Source organism: Abrus precatorius, unplaced genomic scaffold (genome assembly GCF_003935025.1).
Source record: "Abrus precatorius isolate BTA unplaced genomic scaffold, Abrus_2018 Scaffold8, whole genome shotgun sequence".
NCBI classification, from domain to species: domain Eukaryota; kingdom Viridiplantae; phylum Streptophyta; class Magnoliopsida; order Fabales; family Fabaceae; genus Abrus; species Abrus precatorius.
Genome location: NW_020874428.1, coordinates 23155892 through 23172026, shown reverse-complemented (window position 1 = coordinate 23172026; position 16135 = coordinate 23155892). Strand labels below are relative to the sequence as shown.

Sequence of the window (16135 nt, the reverse complement as noted above, 5' to 3'; positions counted from 1 at the left end):
TTAAATATCGTCTTTAACAAAATTTGGACCCTAAAAAATACGAAAACATCTCATGATTAACACGGTTCAAAATGGAACTTATTTTTAAAAATGATCTTTCATGAAACTATGCTATTAGCATAATGTAAATTAACACGTAGGAGTATAAACCTTATATTGTGTGGTCAAAATTTTGCAAATTATGTGAAAGGAATGATAAAAAGGTTGTTGGATGTTAACAAACTGAAAAAATTTACCGTAAAGGGAACAAATTCTTACTCTTCCACTAAAATGTTACATAGCATATTTTATTTTAAAATTTAAGACTTCATTTATTTTTCTATATCCTTTTTATTATTTAAATTCCAAGTCTTTTATATAATTTTAGGGTTACTTCTAATTTTTTAAACGTTATAAAAATACAACATTTTAATAAAAAAAAACATAGTATTTCAATGAATCTTTATATCTTTAAAATATAGTTTTAGAGCTTTGAATGTCCATTCAAACGTGTACTTAAATTTAAAGATATCAGTGTAAAACACAGGCAACTCACTGCCTGTGAAACGATAACATGTAAGCTACACTTCATGTTGTATTACAATGTTTACACATTAAAAAGTTTACTGTTTTAATAATAACCCGTAAGCATAAATTTTACTTGAAATAAAAACATTGTGCATTGTATCAGATATTAATCAATATTTATATACAATCTCCAAATAAAATCATAAATAATTTTTTAATTTTTCAAAAAAGCAAATGCACTTTCAAAAGTTGAATTTTTGTTTATCATATTTAGTTATTTTTAGTATTTGTTTTTTAGAATTATATTGATTAGTTTTATTTAATAAAACAGAAAATCTATTATCAACAATTGCGGTGTTTCATTTTTAATTACAAAGTTTATTTTTAAATTTGAATTAGTTATACAATATATTTTAATTAATTATTTAAAATTTACACTTAAATTTAATAATTACTGTATAACGCATACAAAAATCGCCAATTAGTTATATGATATTTCACTATTAGATAATAATAAACATTTTTTATATAATTAATGATTTAATTAATGTTTATTACAATAAATAATTATTACAAATTGTACGATGGTTTATAACTGAGGGTGTTCTCTCCATTTTATTTCCTTTTACACTTAAGTAATTTTATCCTATTATTTATCATGTTTATTTTTTTTTACAAAATCAACAAACAATTAGTGTTTTTTATACAATTATATCCTTAATAACTAATATTTATTCGGTAAAAGATAATAAATAAGTGAAATGTTAATTAATATTGCAATAAGAACCAGCGTAGTATTTTTTTAAGAATTTTAAAATGTTAATTATTTTAAGCTTCAATAAAATTTTTAATTTATACATTCTAATAAATTTTTAGTTTTAATCCTTTTGAAAAATTTTATTACATTTTTACCATTTATAGGCAATGTGGCATGATAAAAGAAATATAGATATTTAATTACAGTAAGTCAGTAAAATGGACTAAAAACATAATTTTGTAAAAAAAATAAAATAAAAAAGAGTTGGAATTAAATAAAATAAAAAATTATTAAAATGGAAGTGTTAAAAAAATATTCATGTCATGTTTAAAATAATTCAGTACAATTTATTAAAAGTGCTCAGGATTATTATAAATATTTTTAACTTATTTTAATAAATTTTACAATATAATTTATTAAAATAATTATTTTAACTTATTTTAATATTCTTTATTATTAAATTTATAATACAAGTTATTATTGAAATTTTTTTATTAAATATACAGATGCATCCTCATCTCTTCGGTACAACACTTTAAATATAGAATAATATTTTGAATTGAATTTAAATATTTAATAATTATATGATTTTATTAAAAAAATTATCATATATTTAACAATAAATATTTTATTTAAAATTATTAAATTAAATTTAAAAGATTGAGATTAACGAAACTAAAGAAACAAAACGAGAGTAATTTTCAAAAAAGCTATGACGTAGTATATTCTAATTAAATTTATATATAAAAGACAAATATATTTGAGAGTTGGCAACTAATAGAGCTATTTATTGATTGAATGAAAAATGAATATCCAGAAGCAGCCACGAGCAGCGCGAGCCATTGTCTTTATCGATCAATGCCTCACACTCACACAGAAACACCCAACCAAACACAGGTTTCGGGCGAACCATAAATGTAAAGCAGCATAATTGTCGTTCCACCCAACTAATTTTAATCTTCTAGACTTCTTTCTGCTCTACATCAAGCTCATTGTAAGTTTAAGAACACAAAGCCAAAATTTATATATAATATTTTTTATTATTATAAAATTTAGTATATTTTTAATTAAATATTATTATTTATTATTTTTTAATATATACTTTTTCTATGTTTTGATGTTAGTGATAGCTAGACTAGCATGACCTACCTTTAAATTTTTGTGTCTCTTAAACTTTTAGCTCGTTGTATGGTAAATTTTTTTTATAAAATTATATTTTTATTCAATGCTTACTAATTTTTTGAAACAAATTAATACTGTTCTTATCTAATAATAAAAAATGTGTTGAAAATAATAATTCTAAGATGTCAAAACTTAATTAAAAACGTTTTTTAATTAAATCGCATGCAATAATTGAAATGATATAGAATTTATATAAAGTTATTAATTTCCTATCAAATTTCAATACTTCTGTGCAATATATATGTATGAAGATGGAAATTAATATTTAAAAATATTCTAAAATATTTGTTTAACACATCATTAATTAACTAGAATGGGCTAAAATAAAATTTTATTAAAAGTTATAATATTTAACAAAATTAATATACTACGATATATATTTTTAATAAAACAATATTATACATAATTTCTTAACATATATATGTATATATAATATTATACATATTAAAAAAATATTAAAAAAAATCAGCTTCCATTGTATCCAAATCTTGGGATTCCTCACTTGGGATTCCTCAATTGCAACTACAATATGGTCAAACTTAGGGGTGAGAGTTCGAAGTACTTTTTCAATGATCATCACATCATCAATCTTTTCTCCCATGCTCTTCATTGAATTCATAAGAGTCAACATTTGGGTAAGATAGATTCCAACAATTTCTTGATTCTTCATCTGAAGCAGCTCATATTGCCTTCTCAAGGTCTGCAATTTCACTTTCTTCAATTTATCAACACCTGAATAATACTTTTGGAGAATTTCCCAAGCCTCCTTTGAAGTTTTAGCACTAGCAATCTTCTCAAAGTTTGCTGAATCAACACATTGATGGAGCAAAAACATTGCTTTACAATCCTTCTTCTTAACTTCTTTGTGAACAACCCTTTGTGCATCCGTGGGATTTGCATCCAATTCTTGAAAGCCTTGTTCAACTAATTCCAACACTTATTGAAATAAAAAAATGACCTTCATTTGAATGCACCATTTGTCATAGTTTTTACCATCAAGAATTGGCAAGTTGTTGAGAAGATTCTCATTTGAACCTGTTATGATTCACCACTACACTACAAGATATCTCTTCACCCTTACAACACCACTTTCTTGATTTTCAACTGGTCCCAAAAACTCCAAGCTCTAGATACCAAATTGTTGGAGAGAATATAATCTCACACACACTTACGATAAAAGAGAATAAGAGAGTTTCGAGAATTACAAAAAATGGATCAACACTTTATTGATCATTGAAACTGAATTTATACACAATCTACAGAAAAATTTGTATTACAGTATTAATCACATGGTTAACCACCTGCTGTAACAGAAAAATGACCAACCACTAACTGTCACAATAGAGTTTTGAATTATAATACAACACTTTGTTGACAAAGTGCAATGAAGGGCTCACCTTAGAAGCATAAATTTAGTAAAGAGAAAGAAAGAGAATACCATAGACTCAGGAGAAGAAAATCTGTGCTGTGTTTTTAGTTTTCAAAAGAACAATAAATAAAATTTTAAATAACTGTTCATGAAATAAATGATCTTCTTTCTTGTTTTTTCTACCAATGGATCTTCAAGCAATTTTCATCAAATAATTTTATTTTTAAAAATTTATTTTAGAAGATGGTTAATGATTCTAAAAATTAATTTTTAGATGTGTAAACATATAATTTTGAAAATTATTTTTCAGAAGTGCAGAATTTTAATTTTAATTTTTTGGAAATAATTATTTTTTTAAGTGTTCAAACTTAATTTCAAAAATTAAATTTTAAAAGTGTTAGAATCCTAATTTTGAAACTTATTTTGAAAATTATTAGTAATTATAGAAAATAATTTTCAGAAGTATCAAAATTTAATTTTTAAAATTAATTTTTAAAAGTGTAAAATCTTAATTTTAAAAGCTAGTTTTTGAAAGAGTACTAGTGTTGATACAGAGGTCAATAAAAATATTTTTTATGATAAATTTATTTTGTATGTGCGTTCAAAATAATTAATATATAAAGAGTAATAATGTTAATAATACGTATGAATGATGAAATTTAAAGTAATAAAGACAAAAATAATTTTAAATTTTTTTATTGGGGGAAGCAATCTCCGTTACAAAACCATTTGGTAGACTTCACTTGACATGGGAGAGAAGGAGGTGAGTTGTGTAACCATGGAAATGGAAGTAATAAGTGAATGTGAGGGAACCTTAAATCAGTCACTTTTTAAAAGTATTTTTAATATTAATTTTGATTAAAATTAACATTTTATTTCGATAGAAAGTTAAAATTCAAGAATATGTAAATTACATTAATGCCCTTAAATAATCATACTTAATTTTTATTCTAAACTAAAATGCCACCATTTAAAACAGGGTTGATTAATGGTAGTCCTAATATCACTTCTCCTAAATAGAACTTACAAAAAGGATTAACACAAAACTAAAACATAGCTTAGGATTAAATTAAACTAGAAAAAGACAACAAATAAATCATAACTTTAACTAAATAATTGACATTAATTAAGTCTTATAAAAAAAAGTCTTTAAATTAATTAAGTTTTGTTTAAAGGATTTTAAATAATTATTTTTAGTTCATTGAAAACCTTATAGTAACTCTTATAAAAAAAGATTTATTTAAGTAAAAAGAATAACCTAGTCTCTGAAACATTTATAAACAATTAAAACATACATTTTAATTTATTTTGGGACTTTTAATTATAAACTTAAATTTGGAGAACAAGGTAAAGGTGACGCCATGCATTCAGTCTTTAACTCCTTTCCCACGAGGTGTCCGAGCCACACTGACTCAGCATTCATCATGTATGAACAATACTAAATACAAACTAAACTAAGCCCTTACTTCCCCCAACTAGTTCACTAGCTCACTGTTGAACCCATTCATCCTTTCCCCCTTTTTTTCTTGCATCGTAATGATCTCTTTGCGCAACTTGCTCTAAATCTAATCCTTTTGTTGTGATCGAAGCCAAATGAGTAGGTGGCAGTCACAACACTTTGGGAACTTGAAAAGAAAACTGCACTAAACCCAACCCCATTTTCAGATAACCGCTAAACCAATCACCAAAACCCAGAGAGCGATTCAAGGAATTCAAATGCTTCCAATCTCACCCGTTTCTATCTTTCTTCTCTCTTCAATCTCTTAACCCTTTGAACCCACTCCCAAAGCAAAACGCTTACACCAACAGATTGTATGCAAAACGGTTCCTTTTATTGGTTCCATATACAAGTGGGTGTTTTCTCATAGTCTCAATACATGGATCTGACTTGTCCAATTCAGAGGCAGTTAATATATATGGTCAAGATTCACATGCAAAACCCATTTTTTGAGTTGTACCATTGAACTTGATCTTAGCCAAAAGGGAGAGAAAGGTAGAAGCTTCTAGATTCTGGTCAGAAATTTCTCTGTTTCTGTTATCCAACCATGGCGAATCGTTGGTGGGCCGGGAACGTGGCCGTGAGGCCCCACGGGCCCAACTCTTCTTCTCCTCCTCCGTCGCTTCAGCTTAGGGATGCAAGAGACCAAGACAGCGACAACAACAACGTTGTTGCTACGCCGACCAACAGTGGAAACAGCAACAACACCAACGTTAACGCTGTGGAGGAGGAAGAGAACAACCACCACAACGAGCGTGAGGGTGAGGACCAGAACCTCGGAAGCGGTCGGAGGCCACGTGGGAGGCCACGTGGGTCGAAGAACAAGCCGAAGCCGCCGGTAGTGATAACGAAGGAGAGTCCCAACGCGCTTCGCAGCCACATCTTGGAGATCAGCGGCGGAAGCGACGTGGCGGAGTGCATTGCTGCCTTCGCCAACCGACGCCACCGCGGCGTCTCCGTGCTGAGCGGTAGCGGCGTTGTCACCAACGTCACGCTCCGGCAGCCGGCGACCCCCGGCGGGGTGGTCACGCTTCAGGGGAGGTTCGAGATTTTGTCGCTCTCTGGAGCGTTTTTGCCGGCTCCGTCACCACCGGAGGCCACCGGACTGACCGTGTATTTGGCCGGCGGTCAGGGGCAGGTAGTCGGCGGCACGGTGGCGGGGCCATTGGTGGCTTCTGGGCCTGTTATGGTAATTGCTGCAACTTTTGCTAATGCTACTTATGAGAGGTTACCGTTGGAAGATGAACATGGTGAGGAAGATATGCAAGAGGTAAATGAAAGTGGTGGTGCTTCAACTCCTCCTTCTCAGGGTGAACAACAACAGGTTTCAATGCCTGTGTATAATTTGAATCCCAATTTGATGCCAAATGGTGAAGGTTTTTGGGGCTCTTCACCTCGCCCTCTTCCTCCCCCTTATTGAAAACATAACTATAAGGCTTGTTATTGTTATTTGTTACCCCTTCTTCATCTTTGATCTTGCTGACTTGTACTTGTGCAGTGTGATCTGACAGTTTCTTTGTAATCGTAGCAAGCCAGGTTAGAATTTTTTTGATAATTTGTTATATGTTATTTTCTTGGTAAACTTTATTGTGTTACTTTGCTTTGTTTGTGTCATTTGTTCTCTTTGTTTGCCTAATTTACATTGGAAGAGTTCATTTCTGCTTGTGTTGTGTGGGCAAGAACGATTTTATTCAGTGGTAAACATTTTTTTAAAACAATAGTTTCATATGGGGTTGTGGGTGGAGGGGAATAGTAATGCACCGTGTACTATTAAATGAAACTTACAGATCGGTGGTGAAACCGCATTTCAAGGAAAAAAATACGCGTGATAATAATGTATGAGCAAACAATATATGCACTAAAAATTAAATGAAATAATAATACAGCAGGCACGATGTTCCCTTATCTTTTTTTTCTGGTATAATGGTAATGGTACTTAGCTATTGTACTTCTGCTTGGTTGTACTTGTGCATTTTACACTTAATGAAAATGTGGAATATGCATGTAACTTGTTGCTTGAAGCATGGAAGTCAAAGTTTAGGTTTTTAGATGGAAAGGTGGTGAAACAGCGAAATACCCTTTGAACCGACTGTGAGATTCTTAAATGAATCACCATAGATTTGAGGGGAAGGGTAGTATGTAGTTTCATCATCTCACTGAAATAGGACCTAGCTTGTTGAGCGAAGTTACCATTATTTTACACGCCATCAAGATGGTACTAGAAAAAGTTGTCTAGGTGCATGTCTGGATCCGACCCATATACTAGATACTATTTACGGTTACACATGCTTTCGGCTTTTAGTTTGTGTCATCACTAATGCTTAAAGTCTAATCTAGCTATCGACAAAAAAGGAAAAAGACTAATCTAGCCAGCGTCTTTTTATCATTTTCTAGCGTGAGATAATTTCATTTTCTTTTTCTTTTGTTGAGGAGATAATTAGGTTTTGATATTCATGAACGATGGAGGGGGAGCGGCATAATTGTGTCCGCTATATATCTTTAATTTGTTTGGTATTATATTAAGTCAACAGAAATGGCTTCCAAGGTTTTCCCCTTCTTTTCATTACTGTAGTTCATTTTCATCTCCTTAAGGAGCAAGTTGGAATCAGTTGATCCAATAAAAATATTGATAAATAAATAGAGCGCTAAAAACTTAATTTAATTCAGACATTATCTTAACACACTAATTAACTAAACCACTATTCCTATGTTTTAGATAACGTTGAAACTCTTAGATTTTAGTATGGCTTAGTATATGGTTGAAGACATGAAATATTCGTTGGCTTCTTTATTCTGTCTTCTAAGGATCTTTGTGCATTTCTGTTAAAGAATACCAAGAGATAGTATGAGAGGAAACATGAGGGAACTATTTTGGCTCCATTTTTTCTTTCGCTCCGATAAAACTATTCAACGTCGATGTATTTATAGACATGCGTTGTGTCTGATTGTCATTAAGATTTGTACTATTCCATCAGATTTTACTTTATGGAACAAAACTTAAAAGAACCTCACCTAAATTTTGTCTTACTTTATACTGTCTTAAAAACCTTTGCATTTTGAGAATAAATGATTTTTTTTCATGAGCATTAAATGGTCAACATTTCATGTTCTTCATCAAATTTTGAAGTCATTTCTCATTTGGTTATTTGTTATGAATATTCGTGCAGCATAAGGGTCCTAGGTGTTGTACAGTCTTGTTTATCAATGTGAAGAGGAGTAAGAAACAAATTAATGTAAGAAAAATTCTTACGTTAGGACGATGTAAGAATTTTTTAACGCATGAAGGCGTTTATTATTTTCCTCTCCGCAGTCGGAGCATTTTATCTCCACCTAACATTGACTACAAAAAGCATTTTCCTGTGTTCTCCAGTAGAACGCAAGAAATTAATATGTGGGATCACTATCTGATAAAAACTTAATGAAGATAAACTATTTTAGAGTAGGACATAGGAGATCAACCTTTTTATTTTGGGTTATTATGGAGATGAGCGTTTTAGCCAAAAGTAAACTTGGTCACTGTAGGGGCTTTATTGTTCTGTGAATAACGTTACTTTTACCCGTATAGGATCTACGAGGAGTTTAACGATAGCGATATGACTAATCGATTTCTAAAATTGCGAACTTAAGTTGTTGTTAGGGATGTGGCTGTGTTCAATATTTTCACCTTAGACCATGCAGGCTTTTCTTGCTTTCCTGGTGAAAAAATGCCTTTGTTGTTAGCGAGTTATTGTGGTTCAATATAGTCTATATTGGTTGTCTTCTGTGTGTTCTGTGCAAGCACATGAGCTATGGACTTGGCTCAAATTTGTATTCCTAATTGCGTCTCTTTCTCGTACTACTGCCTATTGTGATGCGTAATGTTTTAATTATGTCTTTTACTCTTTGTTTGGATGAGAAGAAACAAAATAGGGAGCACATCAAAATTTGAATTGGAGAGATCTTTTTTAAAAATTTCTTTTTATTTAACTGAATAACAATGATTTTTAAAATTAAAAGTACATTTCTCATTTTCTTTCTCTACATCCGATGGTGTGTGATTCTCTCTCTCGTGCTGTTTTGTCTGATTTATATACACTATGAGGGTCAGAAATAAAGAGGTTAACTTGCGTACAAACCTTGATGTCAATTGTCAAATAACTAGTTACGATAAAGTGCAAAGGATGAAAACCAGTTGCAGTTACTTGTTTGCCAATAGTGACTGTCGGGAATGATTCTAATTGCTGTTTTTTTATTTCAAATTTTCAAGGATGGTTCATGGTTAAAAACATGTTTTTTTTAAATCTAAACTCTAATAATGGAAATTTTTAGTGTCAAATTAATTTTTTTTATCTAGTTTAATTTGGATACGACTCAGGTCGATATAGTAAATGAGTATGTAGTTGAAGATTTTTTGAATATAGAAGAATTTATTTAAACGGTCTGACTATTTGTCACTTAGATTAATTTTTATTATTAAATTAAAAAATATTTTTGAAACACGTATATATATATATATATATATATATATATATATATTTAAATAGAAAAAATGCCCTCAATCTATACTTATTCGCCTTTCCAAAATCCACCTCATTCTCAACCCACAGAAGAAATCTTTTTTACAGGATTCGTTGTTTTAACGCCATTTTTAGTATTGCTGTGGATTCCGATTCCTTATTAAATTAGAGAAAAGATAAACGATAAAATGTGATGTGATGTAGATAGATAAAAAATAATGTGTAAATAATATAACTCAAAATGTAATGATATATATACACACACACTTTTCGTTCCCTATTTTCTTCCTTGATAATCCATTTATTTTTCTATAATATTTTTCGGGGTCAATAGGTCAAAATCTTTTGTTTGGTTTGCACTCCATTTAGCAAATGCACATTTAGGTGAGCACTCCTTTATATTGTGCTCATCATAAAAGTGATATTGCTACTTTGAATTTAGAGCGAAATATTGACTTTGATAATGGGTGGTTGAGACTTGAGAAGAGAAAGAGAATCGTTACTCGAAAAATATTTTGTGAATTATTAGAAGTGATATCTGAAAGGTTTTTTTAAGACACGTAAAAAATAATATACTGTATTGCTACGTATGACAGAATTTGAAGGTTATGAATCTGAACAGAGCAGCCTAACCATCCGCAGATGTCCTGTTACAACTCCTCAGCACACAAAACATTTGCTTTGTTTCAACGAGGGGAAAATAAACGAAGAGGGTGTACTTTTTTTTTATTAAAAAATATTTTCTAGAAACATTTTTTTTATTTTTTTCTTTTCATCCTATCATCCAAATAAGAGGTAAAAGTAACCGTCTTGTTAATAATGATTCTAAAAAAATTAAATAAAAATTTAGAAAATATGTAATAATATTTATAATAGAATTGCATAAAGAATAATTAAATTGACATATTTGGGATAAGCCACTGGTCACGTCATTCATTTAATGACATTAAACTTATCTGACCATTTATCAATGAAATACAAATCTTCGGGTCTATAAGGAGGCGGATCATGTTAAGTTATTACACTAATTAAATTCAGGAAATGTCTATTGTACCTTCATTATTATTATTTTTTATTACTGATATAATTATTAAAGAAAACATATTTCTTAAAAAATTGTTTAAGAAAGTGTAATAATCGATATATATATATATATATATATATATATAACAGTAAATAAACTCTTAAATTCAGTACTAATAATATATTTTTTAAAAATAAAATAGTGAAGCATAAAAAATAAAGTAAAAAATAAAATATGTATTCTTTGAATAAATAAAAAAATGTATATTTGTTTGAATAAATAATAAAGAAAAAATAAGTAATTTATATTACAAAATTATAATAATATCATTATAATATTTTTACTAGTAATTTTTACTTTTATATTTCATAAATTTTATTGAAAAACAAATAAAATTATTTTCCGGCGTCTCTCGTCCTTCATCTATGTTTTGCTTTGTTTCATCTTTCAAATGAATGAAAATGTAATTTAGTAGACTCTGCATAAATTGTTAAATTTCAGCTACTATTCATGACATAAAAAATAATTAAAATGCAGTAAAATATTATACTTTTATATCTTTTTTCATTTTCATCACCTCCATTTCAAAGGTACCATATAAAGTCTAGAAAAACCCAAGTGTATTTCATGTGATTATTAATAAAAAAGTAATTCTTGAATTTAAAGTTAAATAAATTAATTATAAGTTCTTAAGTATAATTAAAATCTATAAATTAAATTAAATATTTTTATTTAAAAGTATGAAAAATCATTTTATAACTTTAAGAAACTGAGCCCAGAGTCTTGATAAGTAATTCAGTATCTGAGTCAAAGCTGCATCTGGTATTGTAAACGGTGCAATTAGTCAAAGAACCTTTTCAGTAATGCAATAGCTGCGAGGTCCTGCTGCTATAATTTGAATTTCTGCCATTGCCACTTTGGACTAGTTTTACGCGAACGTGAACCAGAAAGATACTTTATGATCTTTCAAGTACAACTCTTGAACTGGGGATCTCCTTTTCTGACTCTGCTCAATCTTCTTTTGCTTCTTTCTCTTCTTGGGCTAGCTGTGTTCATGATCTCATCTCCTTAGATAACTTACTCTAAATCTAAAAATATTTTTATTTTAACATAACATATATATATATATATATATATATGTTTAAAATATAAATAAATATTAATTATAAAATCATATGTTAAAACACGTATAACTTATCTAAATCTTGATATCAGTATGAACATATCGCCTAAATTTTATGGATCGCTTGTGAAGGGCGATCATTAATTAGAATACGAACGTGGTAATACGGGAAGATCATACTCGAAGAGAGGGCCTAAGCAAAGGAGTTTAATGCGTGTGCAATTTTATTCTAGATAGGTTTATTTTATCTAACATTATTTTAATTGATGTGAGGAAAATTGGTAATTAAAATAATTTATGTTAAATTCATTATTAATGTAGAATTTATATTATCATATCGTGTTTTTAAAATTAAGTTTGAGTTTTAATTTATCATTTCCTTTCGTTAGAAAATATTTAAAACAAGACTTAATTTACACTAAAAATCAGTTTAAGAATAAATAATTGTTTAAGTCCTATAAGTATTATTTTAGTTACTAAATAACATCTTGATTTACTACACATTACGATTGAACAAATTTTAATATTGTATTAAAAATAGATTGAACTTAACCCATACTTAAAAAACTAATGTTAAGAAAGAAGATTATCTAAGTCTCATTAGAAAAACATCTTCAATATGCCAATAAATATGAGACATTAAAAAAACAGGCCAAATCAACTAACTCGACCAGATAATTCGTTGAGAGTCTAATTTATTCAACTAAAAAGAAGTTGATCATAAAATCAAATTGAAAATTTATTTAATTCATCTAAATAAGTTGTTCATAGTAGGAATTGTTGTATATTTAATTCAACTAAAAAAATTGATCATATAGAAATTTTATATCAAGTTATAAAAATTAATTTACGAATTATTATTATTATCTTACAGGATAAACACACTAATTGAAAATTTTAAGTAACTTAATTTATTATTTAATCTATAATATAATTTTTTAAAAAATATTTAACTATGTATTTGATCATAGATCAACTATGGTGAGACTAAATTAATTGCAAATCATTACATCAACTGTTTTAATAATCTGGTAATTTGTTTTTAAAATATTGATATTTTCTTTTCTTTTTATAAATAAATTCGTGCAAATACATTCTAATATCAGCAAATTTGCACTAGTCCAGACGGTAACTTCGTAATGGTCCAAACTAATAAATTAAATAACTTTGCTAAAAATTAAATTTTAAATCAAGTTAATTTCATCTTATGATCTTAATACTTATGGATGCATTAAATTAAAGAGAACACTAGCAATACACTTTTTATTATTAAATAAAATTTATTGAAATTTAAAAAGTACAATAAAAATTATCAAGCAAAAAAAAAAAAGTACAATAAAAAATATTAATTTAAAAATAAAAAAATAAAACCTATATATTTTTTGTAATTTTTAATAAATTTTAATTAATCATAGAAAGTATGTCATAAATAGAGAGTATATTAGAAAATGTATTACTAATATAACTTTTAAATCAAATACAAATACACAAATTGGTCCTTCGCTCGGCCAGAGAGGGAAAAGGGAGATAAATAAATTTCATTGATCTTGCTTAAGGTTCTCGAAGATCGTGGCTTTTCATCTGATCCGGATATGTAAAAGTTGCCGTGATTAGAGAAGAACCAAACAATAGTGACAGAGAAATGGCTTTTTCATTTGAACCCTAAGATGTTATCATGTCAGACCTTCATGCATGGATGGATATCTTTGCAACAATCCTTTGGGATGTGGTGCTTGCTTTTATAAAAGGAGTAGCTTTTCAATATTTATCTGCTACTCATTTTCTTGCAGTTACTTTTTTTTATTTGGTAACTTTTTTTGTGTGGAAAAACAACTTAATCGAAAAATAACTATATAAAAGCGAATAATAATTTTTTTAAGAAAAATAAGTACGTACCTAAAATTTTTTTCCTACAAAAGGTTGGTTTGATAACGAGGGAAGAGCATATTTACCATATTGCGTGTTGGATTGTATATACCATATATAGTATAGTTTGTTCTTAGTGGGCTCCTCTAAGATATTGTGATGATATAGTGGCAATCTTCAATGTTAATTATGACTCTCCATTTGGGATTGCAGCGATTTGTTCTCCTCATGGATGGATGGCATCTTGCCATGATGCCCCATCCATTTGCTTCTTAATGTGGCATGTATAGTTCCAACGGTATCCAAAGCAAAATGATCGATGTGGACAAATAAAGGGCCTACGTGGGTGCTTTAGATATTTGACTTAATATAGAACTCATTTGTAACATATTTCGTTTTCAAGTAGAAAGTTTCACAACTTTCAAATTTCATCATTTTTGTTTCAACTAAGTGTGTTACACAATTTTGTAAATGTGATTTATGCTATCAAGTTTTGCTAATTCAATCTGAAAATGAATAAAATATTTATCTAATATACCTGACCTTGAATTAGCTCTACCCATGTCATTCTCATTTTCAAAATTTACATGGCCCGTCTTTTGAAAAAAAAAAAAAGAAGAAGCAGAGGAGACTAACAAAAACAAAGAGAAATCATTATAAAGAAAACCCTATGCTTTTAATATATCTATTAAAATTTAGTTTTAGATAGAACCCAAAAATTTCATTTGATCTAGGTAGAGAACCAACTCTCACTAGGTTCTGATAGATGTTATGCGACAATACAATAGTTAGTACAACAAGCCTCACTGCACAAGAAAAAAAATATGGAAGAAAAGTTGCTTGCTTTAATTAGTTGTAGAAAAATTTTTCTCCCAATCATTTTAGCTAACAAAATTTTGCGATTGGATTTACACTTTACAGTCCGTTGATTTGTTAAACGTTTAATTGTGATGTGTTTTAATCGAAATTATTGTGGAAGTAGCATTAATCTGACACTCTTACCTATATGATTATATTGTAAAATATACGTCAAACAAAAGTTGATTTTCATGCAATCATCTTGCACAATATATGGTGCGCATTAGTTACAACTTCAATATTAATTCCTAGTTCTTTATGTTTGCATTATGCTTGAACCATGGATGATTCATGAAGACCTCTTGGTCAATTCCAGATAGGAACTGTTCTAACGGATTGGGATTGCAATCGCCAAATGAAGATTCTTCAAATCCGTGTACATTAGGAAGCTCTATATCCATCTGTTTGTCCAAACTTTGGTAAACCGTGGCACTTCCTTCTTGTGAAAGAAAATTAGCCATTTGATTTTGATAATATTGTGTCCTTGTATCATCATGCTGCAAAATACTATGTATTCCGTTGTTTGAGTTCATTGGTGGTTGGACACTGCCACAATTGACAACACTAACCTTGGAATTTGCCATTAGACTTCCAAGAGTATCTATCTCCTCTTGCAAGCTGGCAACCTGCACAAAAGAAGTTTTAAAAGTTACATATGAAATACAAAACTCATCTTAATCATGGTGCGATATTAGAGCTGGCAAAACGGTTCAGTCTAACTAGGTCGGCCTGAACTTATCCGACAAATTAGACTTGAGCTTTAAATTTTAGCCTGATTCGATTAAGTCTGATGTGAGCTTAGCCTACAAGAGCCCAAAAATATTGAGCTTTTGTCAGACTTGAGGATCATTTTTTCAATTTCAATTTGAATATGAACTTTCTTGTCTTGGTTCACTAAAGTCTGCCGGCTGCAATGAGCCAGATAGCCGTTTTGCCAGGACTATGCGATATAACAGGATATATCCAAGGTCACAGCATGGGAAACCTGTTGCTGCAATGCATAGATATGAGCAACACAACCATATATAGGATCCTGCATGCGAGCCAAGGCTTCATAAGATATGGTGATGGCAGCATCACTTCTATTATGGATTGGAAGATGAGACAATAGCTTTGAGACGTTACTAGCACCATAAATTTTATGCACCGCTGCAAAATGGGTTGGAGCCTCGTCGTAGGAAAAGTAAGGAGCAAATACACAATCACGCGTGCATTTTCTCCTTAGGAACTTGCATGCTCCACATGATGAGCTGAACCCTGTCATTGTCCCAAATTTTTACTAGTTTCTGTTAATGATTTCAGTAGTACAAGGCTTGCAATAATTTTGTCTAAGATTCGAACCTTTATAGCCATCACCTGGGAGTGTCATTTCCTATTGCAGTGTACAAAAGGCATTCTCACTTTAGTATATCTTAAGGTATGTTTTTTTGGGTCTCTTTTGTGGCCTACATTGTC

General features: G+C 29.7%; 2 protein-coding genes across 2 annotated transcripts; one reads left to right on the top strand and one right to left on the bottom strand.

Moving 5' to 3' along the window:
• The first annotated feature begins 5860 nt into the window (after positions 1-5860).
• LOC113874473 (AT-hook motif nuclear-localized protein 15-like) lies at positions 5861-6733 on the top strand. Its single transcript, XM_027512697.1, has one exon. It carries the CDS (start codon positions 5861-5863, stop codon positions 6731-6733), a length of 873 nt encoding a protein of 290 aa, XP_027368498.1.
• Positions 6734-14928: 8195 nt separating this feature from the next.
• On the bottom strand, positions 14929-15944 carry LOC113874472 (LOB domain-containing protein 33-like). Its single transcript, XM_027512696.1, has 2 exons — positions 15666-15944; positions 14929-15306 (listed from the first exon to the last, which is right to left on the bottom strand). The coding sequence occupies exons 1-2, from the start codon at positions 15942-15944 to the stop codon at positions 14929-14931; spliced, it is 657 nt and encodes a 218-aa protein (XP_027368497.1).
• Between the last annotated feature and the right edge of the window lie 191 nt (positions 15945-16135).

Excerpts from the sequence above, each read along its gene's own strand:
- LOC113874473 (XM_027512697.1), top strand. The coding sequence starts at position 5,861 with ATGGCGAATCGTTGGTGGGCCGGGAACGTGGCCGTGAGGCCCCACGGG.
- LOC113874472 (XM_027512696.1), bottom strand. The coding sequence starts at position 15,944 with ATGACAGGGTTCAGCTCATCATGTGGAGCATGCAAGTTCCTAAGGAGA. Across the intron at positions 15,307-15,665 it reads TCTATGCATTGCAGCAACAG|GTTGCCAGCTTGCAAGAGGA; the intron begins GTTTCCCATGCT and ends TCTTTTGTGCAG.